Source organism: Diabrotica undecimpunctata, chromosome 9 (genome assembly GCF_040954645.1).
Source record: "Diabrotica undecimpunctata isolate CICGRU chromosome 9, icDiaUnde3, whole genome shotgun sequence".
Lineage (NCBI taxonomy): Eukaryota > Metazoa > Arthropoda > Insecta > Coleoptera > Chrysomelidae > Diabrotica > Diabrotica undecimpunctata.
In genome coordinates, this window is record NC_092811.1 from 21677478 (window position 1) to 21690880 (window position 13403).

A 13403-nucleotide genomic window follows, 5' to 3' on the forward strand; every position below is an offset into this window, starting at 1 on the left:
ATTCATTTTTGTAAATGTCACGATCATCTGGCTACCATCCCATATCGGCGTCCCCGGTAATGAGAAAGCAGACCAAGCAGCCAAGCAAAAGCCCTCAAAGAATCCTCAAAAGCCCAACATATTCAAATCCGTAATGACCTAAAGCAAATATTCAAGAAACAACAGTATCATACCTGGCAAACCCACTGGAACACAATCAAGAGTGCATTACATGAGATCCAGCAGACTGTTGAAACATTTGAACTTCCAACAATCTCTAGAAAAGAAAAAGCTGTCATCCGAAGATTAACAGTCGGACATACCCGACTCACACATGAATACTTAATAAGGTCCGAGCCGAAGCTCAATTGCCAAATCTGCTCAAGTGTATTAACTGTGAAACACATCCTGATCGAGTGTCCCCGATACGAAAAACACAGAATGCAACATAAACTTAAGTCAAATATCAAAGACGTTCTAAACTCACCCGATCAAGTCTTTAACCTAATTGGTTTCTTGAAAGACATTCAGTTGTTCAACAGAACCCTTGTTTTCCATGTACTTTACTTTTAACTTATAACTTAGTGATAAAACTGTATCATAGGTTCTAAGCTCATAGATTAACTGTAGCAATTAGTAGCATGTGCTTTTTGTAATTATTGTACACAATATTGTTTCTGTCAATGGTCTTTGTAGCCGAGACACATTAATTTAAATAAAAAAAAATCGATTTCCGGAGAGGAATTCGAAACGTCAAACTTTATTTAATTAAAAATGTGAGTACCATTACAATAAAATTGTGACTAATCCCATATAAACATATTCAAATCAATATACACACTTCACAAAATGATTATTCCGCAAATAGCTTCATAGTTAATGCAAGTAATTTTTAATAAAATAAAATATAACATTTCTTAAATTATCTGTACGCCAATGAAACATAAAGCTTTAGAAAAAAGAGTAAAGCGCACAAGGGCTACAGAGAAAGTTTATTTTATGGCGTGTATTTATGGGAAGAAGTTCGTAGGTCCGACAAGCAATCATGAATTGAGGTTGTCTTTTGAATTATATTCAGTTTTTTTAGGAAAACTCAACACTCAAGTAAATTTTAAGTTTAATTTTTATAAAGAATTGATCAGCGTAATTTTCGTAGTACATCGAGTCTATTGGTTATTTGACATATCATGAAAATATTTTGTTTTGGAAGTCAAAAAATTTATATAACTTAAAAAATACTTAATTGACGAAATAATATTTTATCGATATATTTGTTTTAATTAGTATTAAATGAAAAGAAGAAATAAGAAAGTTCTAGTTTATTCCTGAATGACGTAATGAAAAATTGACTATTTTTTTTTGTCCAGTTCTTCTATATTTGTATATACTTTTGACTGCTGCTTGCAGTCAGGTGTACAAGCATTAAGTATCCTTCCATAATTTTAAATAGTTTGTCTTTCTCGAGCCGGTTAAAGGCTGTTTTAATATCTAAAAATGCAATATGAGTGTTTTGGTTAAATTCTCCTCGATTTTCGATGATAATTTGTTTAATAAAAAAAATTGTCATGAATGGGCCAAAGTTTTCAAAAATTGTGTTAGTCTTCTTCTAAAAATGTAATTCTTCTATAATAATACCTCAGTTTTTTTAGACGTATAGCGTCAAGAATACAACGTCTAGAAATACTCATCGTTATTAGACAAATTAATGGCAAATGATCGCGAAGGAGGTCTTTAATACCCTAGATCAAGCTAAAGACACTTTCGCCATAGTTCACGTGAATTTTTTTTAGCAGCCGAATAGAAAGATAAACTTAAATCCATGATCCGATCAATTAGGAGATGGTCTATAGTACTAATTTTAGAATATATTGGAATATATTTTTTACATTGCATTCAACAGACTGATACCTCCATAGTTTTTGCTAGTTAAGACTTAGAATTTCAGAACAGTATTTTTTTCTTTTCTATTAATTTGTTTAATCATTTAATAAGCATATTGGACCTTTTTTGAATGAATGAATATTTTCCATGATTGCTGATGTATTTGTCTTGGACTCTTTTTTTGCATAATTTTAAGCTTCTGGAACATATTGCTCTGTTTTCCTGTATCTTGTTTTGCCAAGTGCTTGTGATATGCCCATTTTTTACTAGATTTTTACTTGTTGATTCTGTCAGAATCCTTTCTTGCTTTGATTTTGTTTTTTCTGAAATATATATTCTCAAATTCTTCCATTCACCATTTATACATGGTTTTTGTAGATTTTTGTTCCAGATTTTGATTTAACCGTCTTTGGTGAAGATCCCTTTTACTTGCTTCTTATAAAAATATATTCTAAATTATTCTTCTTGTGGAAGTGGTATTAACTTATTTGTCTCCGTCGACTCAGTATTTAAGTTGTTCCAAATACGAAATCTATCTATCTATCTAATTAGCCTTCTTCGGTCCATCTTTGGACATAGGCCACCCCAATCCTTTTCCATTCTTCTCTATCTGTCGCTATAGTCATCCACCTAGAGCCCACGTGCTTCTTGATATCATCTGCCCATCTCATTTGGGGCCTTCCTCTGCTTCGTTTATATTCCCACGGTTTCCAACTTATAAGAATTTTGTTCCAAATACGAAATAGTGGTATTTATTTGCTTTACATGTAGTCTGTTACTGACCTTTACTTTGAAGTACTTCATGGGCATTTAAGAATGCCTTTATGTCTTAAAGAAAACCTGGTAGACAGGTAAAAGAAAGACAACAAAAAGGCAGTGGACTTAAAAAACAAACGCATGACCTCCAACGTTTGGACAGAAACTACTAAAAACCAAGAAGAAGTACAGAGGTGTACTGAATAGTAGTAATAATAGAATAGTAAATAAATTATCTTAACTACTGCTGTTTGTAATTATCTTCAGAACATTTGTCTCTGTAACTCTGTAAATGATTTTTTGTGCCAAAGGAGAAAACAAGGCAAAAATTAAACAGAATACAATAAATACATCTCATTTATAATGAAAGTAAATTACATGATATTAGTACAAATCCTATCTGCTATGCAACCAAATTGTTAATGGTATAAATTATCAGATAGGAAACGTAAAATCACTTCGTCTTTGTATGCCCTGGTTGTTTTCAAGTGTTAGCTATCGCCATGTCAACAAGGTTCTTGAATGTTTCTCGGCCTCAGCCAGGAAGGTTGTTTTCTTTTGACCTAATGTTTTCTTCTATTTTGCCCTGAATGATCAACTGGTGTAAGCAATATTTAGGCCACTTTATTATACTTAGATGAAAAAAAACTTAGATGAGAAAATTTTGGCCAAATTCAAAGTATTGTAATTTTTTTATTTTTAGCCGTATTTTAATGATTTTTTTAGCACACTCGGTATAAGTTTATTAGTTCTAATTTGGTATAGTCAGTTTTTTAATAAAATTTTGTATTTGACTTATTATACGGGGTTAATTAAAACGTGCTTTTATTATCTTAACTTTGAAACATCGTGTGAAATAATTCGGTTTTCGAATTTTCGTGAAATTTTATTTTTCGATTGCAGCCATGTCTCCTAAGCATTGTGTTTTTTGTTTCACGTCAAAATATGCCTTGAATCATTTTTAGAGCCAAACGAATTTGCCACTTACAATTTAGGACTTTTTTAATTATGATTATTTTGGAGTTATTTTGTAATACGACGAGGTAACTTTGGTGACTGTTATCATTATATCATATTGACACTTACATTTTGTTTGCCTATGATTGATTGATGCGAAAGCCGTTGCTCTGGTTGAAGATAGGCGAAATTATGAATATGTGGCTAGAGTACTACACACTTATCGATCTAGCATCCAAAGGGTAGTGGATCGTTTTATACGAACTGGAACAAACCAGCGTAATGTGGGAAGTGGCAGGAAGCGCAAAACTACCGCTTTAGACGATCGTTGTATATGTCAAAACTTTTTGCGAGATTGTCATTTAACAGCGGTGCAAACAGGAAATCAGCTTCAAGAGGTTCGTAGTAATAATGTAATGTATTTACAGTTCGTCGAATATTATATGAATTTGGTTTGCAAAGTGGCAGACCAGCAACTGGACCCAAATTACTTCCACGGCACAGAGTGGCTAGACTAAAATTTTCCAGGGAACATTTTCATTGAAATGTAGGACAATGGAGTAATGTTCTTTTTACGGATAAGTCGAAATACTGTCTTCACTCATCAGATGGATGGAACGAGTATGGCGTCGAACTGGAGAGAGATTTGAGGAGTGCGCTTTCAGTCCCTGCGTTAGTCATGGAGGGAATTCGGTGATGGTATGGGCAGGAATATCCTGAAAGGTGCACACTGAATTGAAAATGGGATCCCCTCTGGAGTGTAATAAAAAATATGGGAATACCTAACCACCTAGTTAGCCTTATAAGAAATCTGTATGACGAAACTCGAACAAAGTTAAAATACACGGAATATATTCAAATGCGTTAAAAAAGGAACTAAACAGGGCTGCATACTATCATCATTGTTATATAACATATTCTAAACATATAATGAATGTATAGAAGTCAGGATAATCAGCAACCTGCGATACGCAGATGACACACTAGCTGCGAATGAAGTCGAAATAATTAACATCACTGAACGACTAAGCCGGATAAGCGAAGAATTCAGACTTCAGATTAATACTAGAAAAACAAAACTAATAATCATAGACAGAGTAAATAATAATATACCGCACATACACCAAGTGGTGGATTTCGAAGTGGTGGACAGATATATGTATATACTTGAGCTCCCTGATAACCAACAATGACGATTGCTCCTCAGAAATCAAGCGTAGACTAGGAATGGCCCGAACCGCAACAGCTAAAACAGCTAAATTGATTAAAATAAAGAAAGAACAAACAATAACAAGGAATAGATACTAAACTTCTGTTGGTCACTGCCCTTATTTTACGATTGCTACTTACGCAGCTGAAACATGGACTGTCAAAAAAATCGATAGGAGTAAGATTGAAGCCTTCGAAATGTGGGTCTCTGGAAAAATTCTATGCGTGTGAAAGAGCTTTATATAAAAGACAGGCTATTAAAAAAAGACAACCGAGTATGTATTAGGTACGTACGAGGACAATGAGATTATTAGTAGTAGAAGTAAAGGTAGATGGCCGAAGACAAAGAGAAAGATCTCCAACACGATGGGAAGACCAAATGAAGACTCTGGTTGGAAAATCCGTACATGAAGCCGCCCATATGACACAAGATCGCAGCCAATGGATACAGCAAGCTAATATTATTTAGAGTATTATGACGCTGTGACAAGGGCTCAAAAAATGAGAAGGAAGATATAAATGAAGAATACGAAAAAATTGTCTGGATCATGGTGCCACACTATAATATTTCTGAAACAAATCCTGACGCGGTGAATATTCAATATGATAAATTAAGTTAAACTTGCTACAGAAACCTATCTACAAACACAAAACAACTTGGCAACTTATGGTAAATACCTTTCTAAGAAGCTACATCCAGCATATTTATCCCATCTAGGGATAAAGAAAGCAAAATATGATGATCACTGCAGAGTTTATGTAGATCGTAGAAGGCAATGGATTCCTGTCAAACAATTATTTTAAAAATCTCCAGTTGATTGAAAAAATGTATTAATCCATACAGCGATATTAATATGGAAGACTGAAGAAATAAAATAAATATGTTTATTTTTAAACTTAATTCGAATTTTTGTTTAGTTTCTAATAAAGCTTGAATTTTAAAAATTATTCTACTGTATTCTTTAACCTACAATAAGCAGTTATTTGAAATACGTATTAACATTTCCGATACGAACGTTGTAAATGAAGTTACAAGATTATTGGATTAAACATTATGTTATCTTAAAAACTGGAGCTGACACAGTTAAAAAGCTATCTTCTAATCAAAAATAGAAGGCCTTATTCTAAAAGAGGAATTTAACATTTATATAAATACTTACTTCTTATACAGAAAAAACGTCACATGCATTATAAAAAGGCAAATAAAAGAAATTGGTATCTTTTTTTATCATTTCTGAAGAATATTTTAAATGTTGATTAGAACGTTATTTTTTGGAGGGGTGGAGTTATAAAAATGGATCTAGGCAATAGTTTTAAAACTGGTCTGAACTGGTTTCAAAAAGCTATTTTTTACGATGGGCAGTTAAACCGAAATTATTTCTACTAATATTTCAGTTTGAAGTTTTTATTGTACTTCCTTGTACACAATACAAAAATCACCAGCATAAATTTTTACACTGTCTATTATGAACTGTATCAAAATAAGCTATCGCAACAATTGCTATAAAATCAATCCATCCCCAATAATTGGCAATATTTTTGAGCGACACCAATTTAATCGCGCTCGTGCCAAAAGTCTGTTAGTCACAGCAAAAAATGAGGTCAAGTGGCCTCTTCAAATGAAATCCAAAGTTGAAAGCTGTAAAAAAAATGAAAACTCACCGTTTACATCGATTTGAACCCATGATATGATTGGCTCTTTGAGAGCGTCACTTTCGACCCTGCACTCGAACCTGGCCAGTAAATCACCCCTTCTGAGGGTCAGCTTGAGGGTTGACATTCCAGTTTCGACGTCATCTTTCGATTTAGAGACACTGTATTTAGCTGAAACAAAAACTTATTGTTAGTATGATGAATTTTTAAACCGTTTAGTTGGGGAGCTGTAGTAACAGCACCAATATACGATCTTAACTTCGTGTATAAAATCTGTTACAAATATTATATGTGTTATAGAAATAAGAAATAAAAAAATAGATTTTTTGTTAAAAATATTTGAACTTTTAAAACTATTACTAATAAATAACTGTAGTATAGAAAACTGTGGTAGGGAAATTTATAACACGGGCAGCTCAACAATGTAATTAAACAGAGTCTGCCTCCAAAAATATTGTGAATTTAAGACTTTTATATACCTATACCCACCAGTAAAGGGGAACTATAATAGCAACAGTTGAACCTTATTCACAGCTGTTGACCAGATAATCACAATAAAACAGGCAATGAAAACAAAACTAAATATATGCATAAGAGCCGCAATACTCGAAGCAGAGATAGAATCGGACAGAACATCACTATCGATGATTTTAGAGCAAAATTTTTAACTTTTTGTTTACGTTTTTACTAACTCAAACAAATAATATATATCCTCACCATACATTAATGGATTTTCTGAACAGATATCAAAAATGTTGGCAAAGTTAATCTTGGACATGAATCATCAAAAACATCTAGAAAATATTTTTCAAAATTTAAACCCAAGGTTAATTAAGATCATAAATCAAATGTTATTTATAAAATAAATTAAAACGCCTGTTTTTCAACATATTATATTGGGCAAACACACCAATATTTGCATAGAAGAGTTGTTGCACACAAACATAGTGTACACACCAATGCATTAAACATAACAGCCGAACAGCCTAGCCAAATATTCTCTAGAAAATAGTCATTCTTTAAATTTTGAAAATGTACAGATTTTTGAAAAAGAGCAAAAATACAACAAAAGATTTATATTGGAGATGATTCACATAAAAAAAGATCCAAATTCTATCAATAATAAGATTGACATTAAAGATCTTTCCAATATGTATCACAATTTAATAAATTGAGTTCTTTTTAAATGCACTATACAGATATTTAAGATACGACCCTGAACCACTCCTATTTTAGGATACCTGCCAGATGTCATCTGTCAATGTCAGATACCAATTTTCAATTTTTTAGTCCATGTTAAACTTTTAAAAAGTGTAAAAGTAATTTTGTCGTAAAATAGCAGGTATGCGGTCTGTTATATATTTGTAAATAAAACTCCTTTTTTTTTCCTTTACATCTCTCTACTCCGCTAATTATTTGTTAGCTTCATCAGGAAAAAAGAGTTACGAGTATTTTAACATTTCCACGTTCAAAACAGTACTTACTGTTGCAGTTTTACAGTCTATGTATAACATCCTATAATATAAAAGTCCTATTTGATAAACGCAAATAATGAAAATAAGTCAAATAAAACTCATATTTAACGTAATTATACAGAACAAATGTTCCATTTTCATTTTTAACTGTTTATAAGTACATTCACACTGTCACTTCGAGACATTTCATTTTGGCACGGAAAATAAATTGTCCACTAGGCGGACATTTCACAGGTCGTTTTATTCCAAAGACGTCCACGTCGGATTTTTCGCAGGAAACTGCAAGTATGATTAATGGATAAATGATCCTGTGACGTCTTCACATGAAGTTAATTCAATAAAAGTTTACTTTCGCGTAATAAAACCGTCAAGAGAAATTCGGCTGACAAAAGTACGACTCGAAGGTTTCAGAAAAATACGTTGTCTCTAGTAAGCAACAAATCAAAGTTTCGAATGAGTTTGAAAATAATTTGCTGGATGTGAAAATCTATTGTGCTTTTACTACAGAATATATGGGGTGGACTGAAAAGCAAAGCAATTTTTAATGTAGATGGTGTAATAAAAATGTAAATTTTAGGCGTTGTATTCAGAAGTACCTGGTTAAATGACTTTAAATAAAATACTATATTTATTGCCAGACCATCCAGGGAAAAGTAGAAAAAAAAAAAGATATGGACTATGGCTTGAATACATGTCATGTATGCAGCCTTTCTAATAGTATACTTCTAAAAATTTTAAATGTAGTAAATAAAAAGAGAATTAAAAAAAAAAAACGAAATTATTTATTATAGGTTTTACAGCTGTCATTATTACAATTACCGCCAGGAAACTTCTTCTTTATGTGCCGTCTTCTACCGAAGGTTGGCGACCATCAAACGATAGGTTTCTCTGTTTTGTGCCGCATGTATTGTGTTCGCAGCTTCTGGTATTTGAAACCATTCCCTCAAGTTTTTCAGCCAGGATTTCTTCTTTCTGCCCAGACCCCTTCTACCTTCAATCTTGCCTTCCACGATAAGCTGTAGCAGACTGTACTTATCATTACGGAACACATGACCTAGGTATGACGCTTTCCTCCTTTTAACAGTTGTTAATAATTCCACCTCTTCACCCATTCATCTTAATACCTCTGTGTTGGTCACTCTGTCTGTCCAAGGTATTTTCAGTATGCGTCGATACAGCCACATTTCTAGAGCCGCTAACTTCTTTATAGTTGCTGCTGTTAACGTCCACCCTTCAACTCCGTAAAGTAGCGTAAAGAGTACGTAGCATTTCGTGGCGCGCCATCGGAGGTTAACGCTTAGGTGGCGGTTGCTTAAGAGCTTTCTCATTTTGATGAATTTGGATCTTGCTATTTCAATTCGGATCTTAATCTCTACGTCTGGGTCCCACTTATCATTTACTGTATATCCCAGATATTTGGATCGGTGTACTCTTTCAATACGTTTGGCTTCAATATTCAGGTTGATATGTTGAATGTTCTTTTTACTGATCACCATAAATTTAGTTTTCTTTCTATTGATCTTCAGTCCAAATTGGTTGCCAGTTGTATTTACTCTATTTAGCATTATCTGTAAACACAAGGAAACAATAGAACAAAACAACATTTCCGCAGCAAGAATATCAATAGTCTGCAATGTTAGTGTATGATCGGAGACGACAACGGAGATGGATAGGAAAATGTCACATGACAAACGGGTGTGACCTACGGCATTCACAAAACATAGTCAACTTCATTGATATTTAGTCGCCCGGTGGTATGATCGTCTTCGGATTGGAAGGTTACATGAGAGGTATGATCGAGCTTTTAGTCGTAAAAGTCTCTCATAATTGCAGAATATAAGACGTTGAATCAGTATTAGTAAAGACCAACTTTTTCGTACAGTTAAAGATCGAGATAGGTTTATTGACATTCTCATCGAGACAGTTAACGCCTGAACACAGGCAGGTCACTAAAAGAAGAGATGAATGTGAATAAAAAGTGGTTGATAACAAGGAAGATTCTTGTTTTAGGTTTTTTTAAGTTCAGTAATGGGATGCTTATTTGGATTGGATTGGGGAAATGATTTGTTCGGCTATGATGATAAGGTAATAGAGGTTCTACAATGGCAAATTATAGCAAATGGTTTTCTTTTGTGTTAGCTCAGGTACGTTTTGTTGGACGAATTCTTGAGGTCAGGTGATTCATTCAATAAAAATTCGGTTATACTATAAAAACCAGTCCTTCACAGATTTTTCTGATTAAATAATAAGGGATATCTTGCAAAAATGAAAATATAGCAACGTAAAAGTTTAACAATTTTCAACTGTACATTAAAAAATATATGTTTTTAATATTTCATTATCTTTTATAACGGTTTGGTATTGTTATCATATCTACCATATTATTAAAGTAGACAAAAACCTCTTGTCCTTTGTCTCAAATGACAAAGATGACATGGAATACATGCTTAGAAAACTAATTGAAGAATACCAGAAATGGGGATTAAATATCAATTTAGAAAAGACAAAATACCTCTCAATTGGAGCTGAAGCAGAACAACTCGTTGTTCTGCTTCAGCTCTGCAAATATCGATGACAATCAAAAAATAAATCCATGCAACGAATATAAATACCTGGGCGTCATCTTCGACCGTAGTGGAAAAGACGAACGAGAAATAGAACATCGAATTGTACAAGCACGAAGAGCTATAGCATGTTTGAACGGAATTCTATGGAGTAAAGAAATATCAAAGAAAAGAAAATGCAACATCTATGAGACAATGGTTAAAACTAGCCTACTTTATGGAGCTGAGACATGGAGAATAACCGAAAAATATAAGAAAAAGGTCGAAGCCACGGAAATGGATGCCATCAGAAGATCGATGAGAATATCAAGAGCCGACAGAATACGGAATGAAGTAATAAAACAACAAATGGGTATAGAGGGCACTATAGTTGAGGATATTGAGAGAAAACAGCTCATATGGTATGGGCATGTGAGCCGAATGGGGGACGAAAGATTACCTAAAAAAACGATGATGTGGCAACCCCCAGAGAAGAGGAAACGAGGAAGACCACCACAGAGCTGGAACCTGGGAGTTAGGAAAGCGATTAGCGCTCAAAATCTGGACGAAAACCTAACTCAAGACAGAATACAGTGGCGTTTGGGAGTCGGACAACGTCGTAAGACGTTATAAAAACCGAATATATATATATATATACAAAAACCTTTAAACATTTTTTTTTTAATTTGGTGGTTAGTTTTATGATTATGTCTTGAAATAGCTCATTTCTCGTGGAGACCAAACTGTAAGTTCATCTTGTGTTAAGTCAAGAAAAAGCACCGTATGCGTGTATTTATCCCCAAAATCACCAAAAATTCCAGCAGCAATTCAGGCCAACCGACAAACCTCTCGAGGTATTCGAAGAGGAGTATCATTTTTTGTTATAACATTGCCAGCAAACTTTGTTTTCTTCTTTAAGTGCCATGTCTTTGATTAAATGTTGGCTATTATTATTTTTATAAGTTCTTAAAATGTTTCACTATCAGATGCTGTGCGAAATAGTTCTTTAGCTCTTAAATCACACCATTGCTTTATATGGCGTAGCCAAAAACAGCTTTCTACGTCACAAGTTAAATGATATTTTGAGTCCTCTAATTAAGTGTCAACAATTCTCCGTTTTTCTTCTATTTATAGTATATAGCAGCTGATGTTTAGGTTCATTTTCTGAGAACACATTCGTTAGAATTGTGCGAGACCATATTAATATATTCCAGCGGTAACATCACATTCTAAGCGATTCTCGTTTGTTTACGGTTGTTGATTTTAGAGTCCATGTCTTTCAGTCATAAAATGGGACCGACCAAACATATTATAACCTCAAAATCATTTTAAGAAGATTTAATGATAGAATTATATTACAAAGAAGTGATTTGCATGTCATAAATGCCTTACGTGATATTTCAATCCGTGTTACGATCTCCTCATCATAGTTTGCATTCGCGTTTAACCAGCTGTCACCAGCACTCTGTTTTCTTAAAATTAATTTTGAGAGCTTAACGGCTTTCTTCATTTAGCAAATTTAACAACAGCGTTTGAACGTCTTTTGTTAAAGTAACTGTTTCTGCTCATTATGTCAACACTGGGAGGACGCATTGATCAAATATTTTTCTCTTCAGACATGTGGACAGCTCACTTTTAAAAGTTTCTCTCAGTTTTCCATATGCTGCCCACCCAAGACCTATTCTTTTCTTCAGTTAATGGATCTGATTATCCCTGCCAGTTATAATTTCATGTCCTAGGTATTTATATTTATCTACGAGTTCTACTTCTTGCCGACAAATACTGACGTTCTGGTTTTGTACCAAATTTGTCATTATTTTTGTTTTCGGGATGTTTATATTTAAACCTAGATATTCTGTAGCCACAAGTTCCTGTACCATTACTCTTGCCATTCCTAAGTCCTCTGTTGTTTAGATACTCTTCATCTATTTTTATTTCCTTTGTCAGCCAATCCAAATTCTTAAAAGCATGTTCCATCACAGTATTAAAAAGTTTATTAAGAAAGAATAATATGTACCAGTAAAAAATGTGACTAATTTTTCTTTGTCAGATTTCCTGTTAATATATGTTTTGTTTAATGTCATTTCCAAAATTAAATGTTTTTGTACATTTCTTTCCTTCTGTAAAGTGATAACTTTATTAAGGGAAATTAAAGTCATGCTTGAGATTGAGTGCATGATGTGTTAATGCACAAGCTTTTGATTTTTTTAAGTATCTTAAGTTTGATTTGTCACTTTGCATTTAGTAATTTATAGTATGAACTTATGAATTATAGTATATATATAAGACGAATAACGCCAGAGAGTGTTCAGACCACAGAACTATAGCATTGCTGAGCCACACACTAAAAGTATTTTTAAAAATAATTCACAAAAGAATATTTAATAAATTAGAAGAGGACATAAGCGCCACACAGTTTGGATTCAGAGGTGGACTGGGAACACGGGAAGCTTTGTTTGGTCTGAATGTGTTAATGCAAAGATGTTTAGATGTAAACCAAGACCTCTACGTAGGTTTCATAGATTTTGAGAAGGCCTTCGATAAAGTCAGACACCAAAAGCTGTATGAAATCCTAAGAAGCAAAAACATCGACAGTCGCGACATTAACATCATATCCAGGTTGTACTAGGGACAAACAGGAAAAATCAAAGTTGATAATGAGTTAACCGAAGAAATTGAGATTCGTCGAGGTGTGCGTCAGGGTTGTGTGCTTTCTCCACTATTAATCAATATATATAGAGAAACAATATGTCAGGAAGCGCTCCTAGAACAAAACATTGGTATGAACATTAACGAGAGAGTTAATTAACAATAAACGATGCGCTGATGACACGCTAATAGTAACAGATAATCTAGAAAATTTACAGTTTTTGATGGAAAACATAAACACCCATACCAAAAAGTATGGTCTAAAACTGAACATCAAAAAGACTAAATTCATGATTGTAAT

At 33.5% G+C, this 13403-nt stretch overlaps 1 protein-coding gene across 1 annotated transcript in view; it reads right to left on the reverse strand.

Annotated features, from left to right (window-relative positions):
* Positions 1-13403, reverse strand: part of nrm (neuromusculin) — a 671433-nt gene that overhangs the window by 188067 nt on the left and 469963 nt on the right. Inside the window, exon 3 of the mRNA XM_072544107.1 lies at positions 6445-6606. Coding sequence (XP_072400208.1) covers positions 6445-6606 — 162 coding nt within the window. The remainder of the gene's footprint in view (positions 1-6444; positions 6607-13403) is intronic.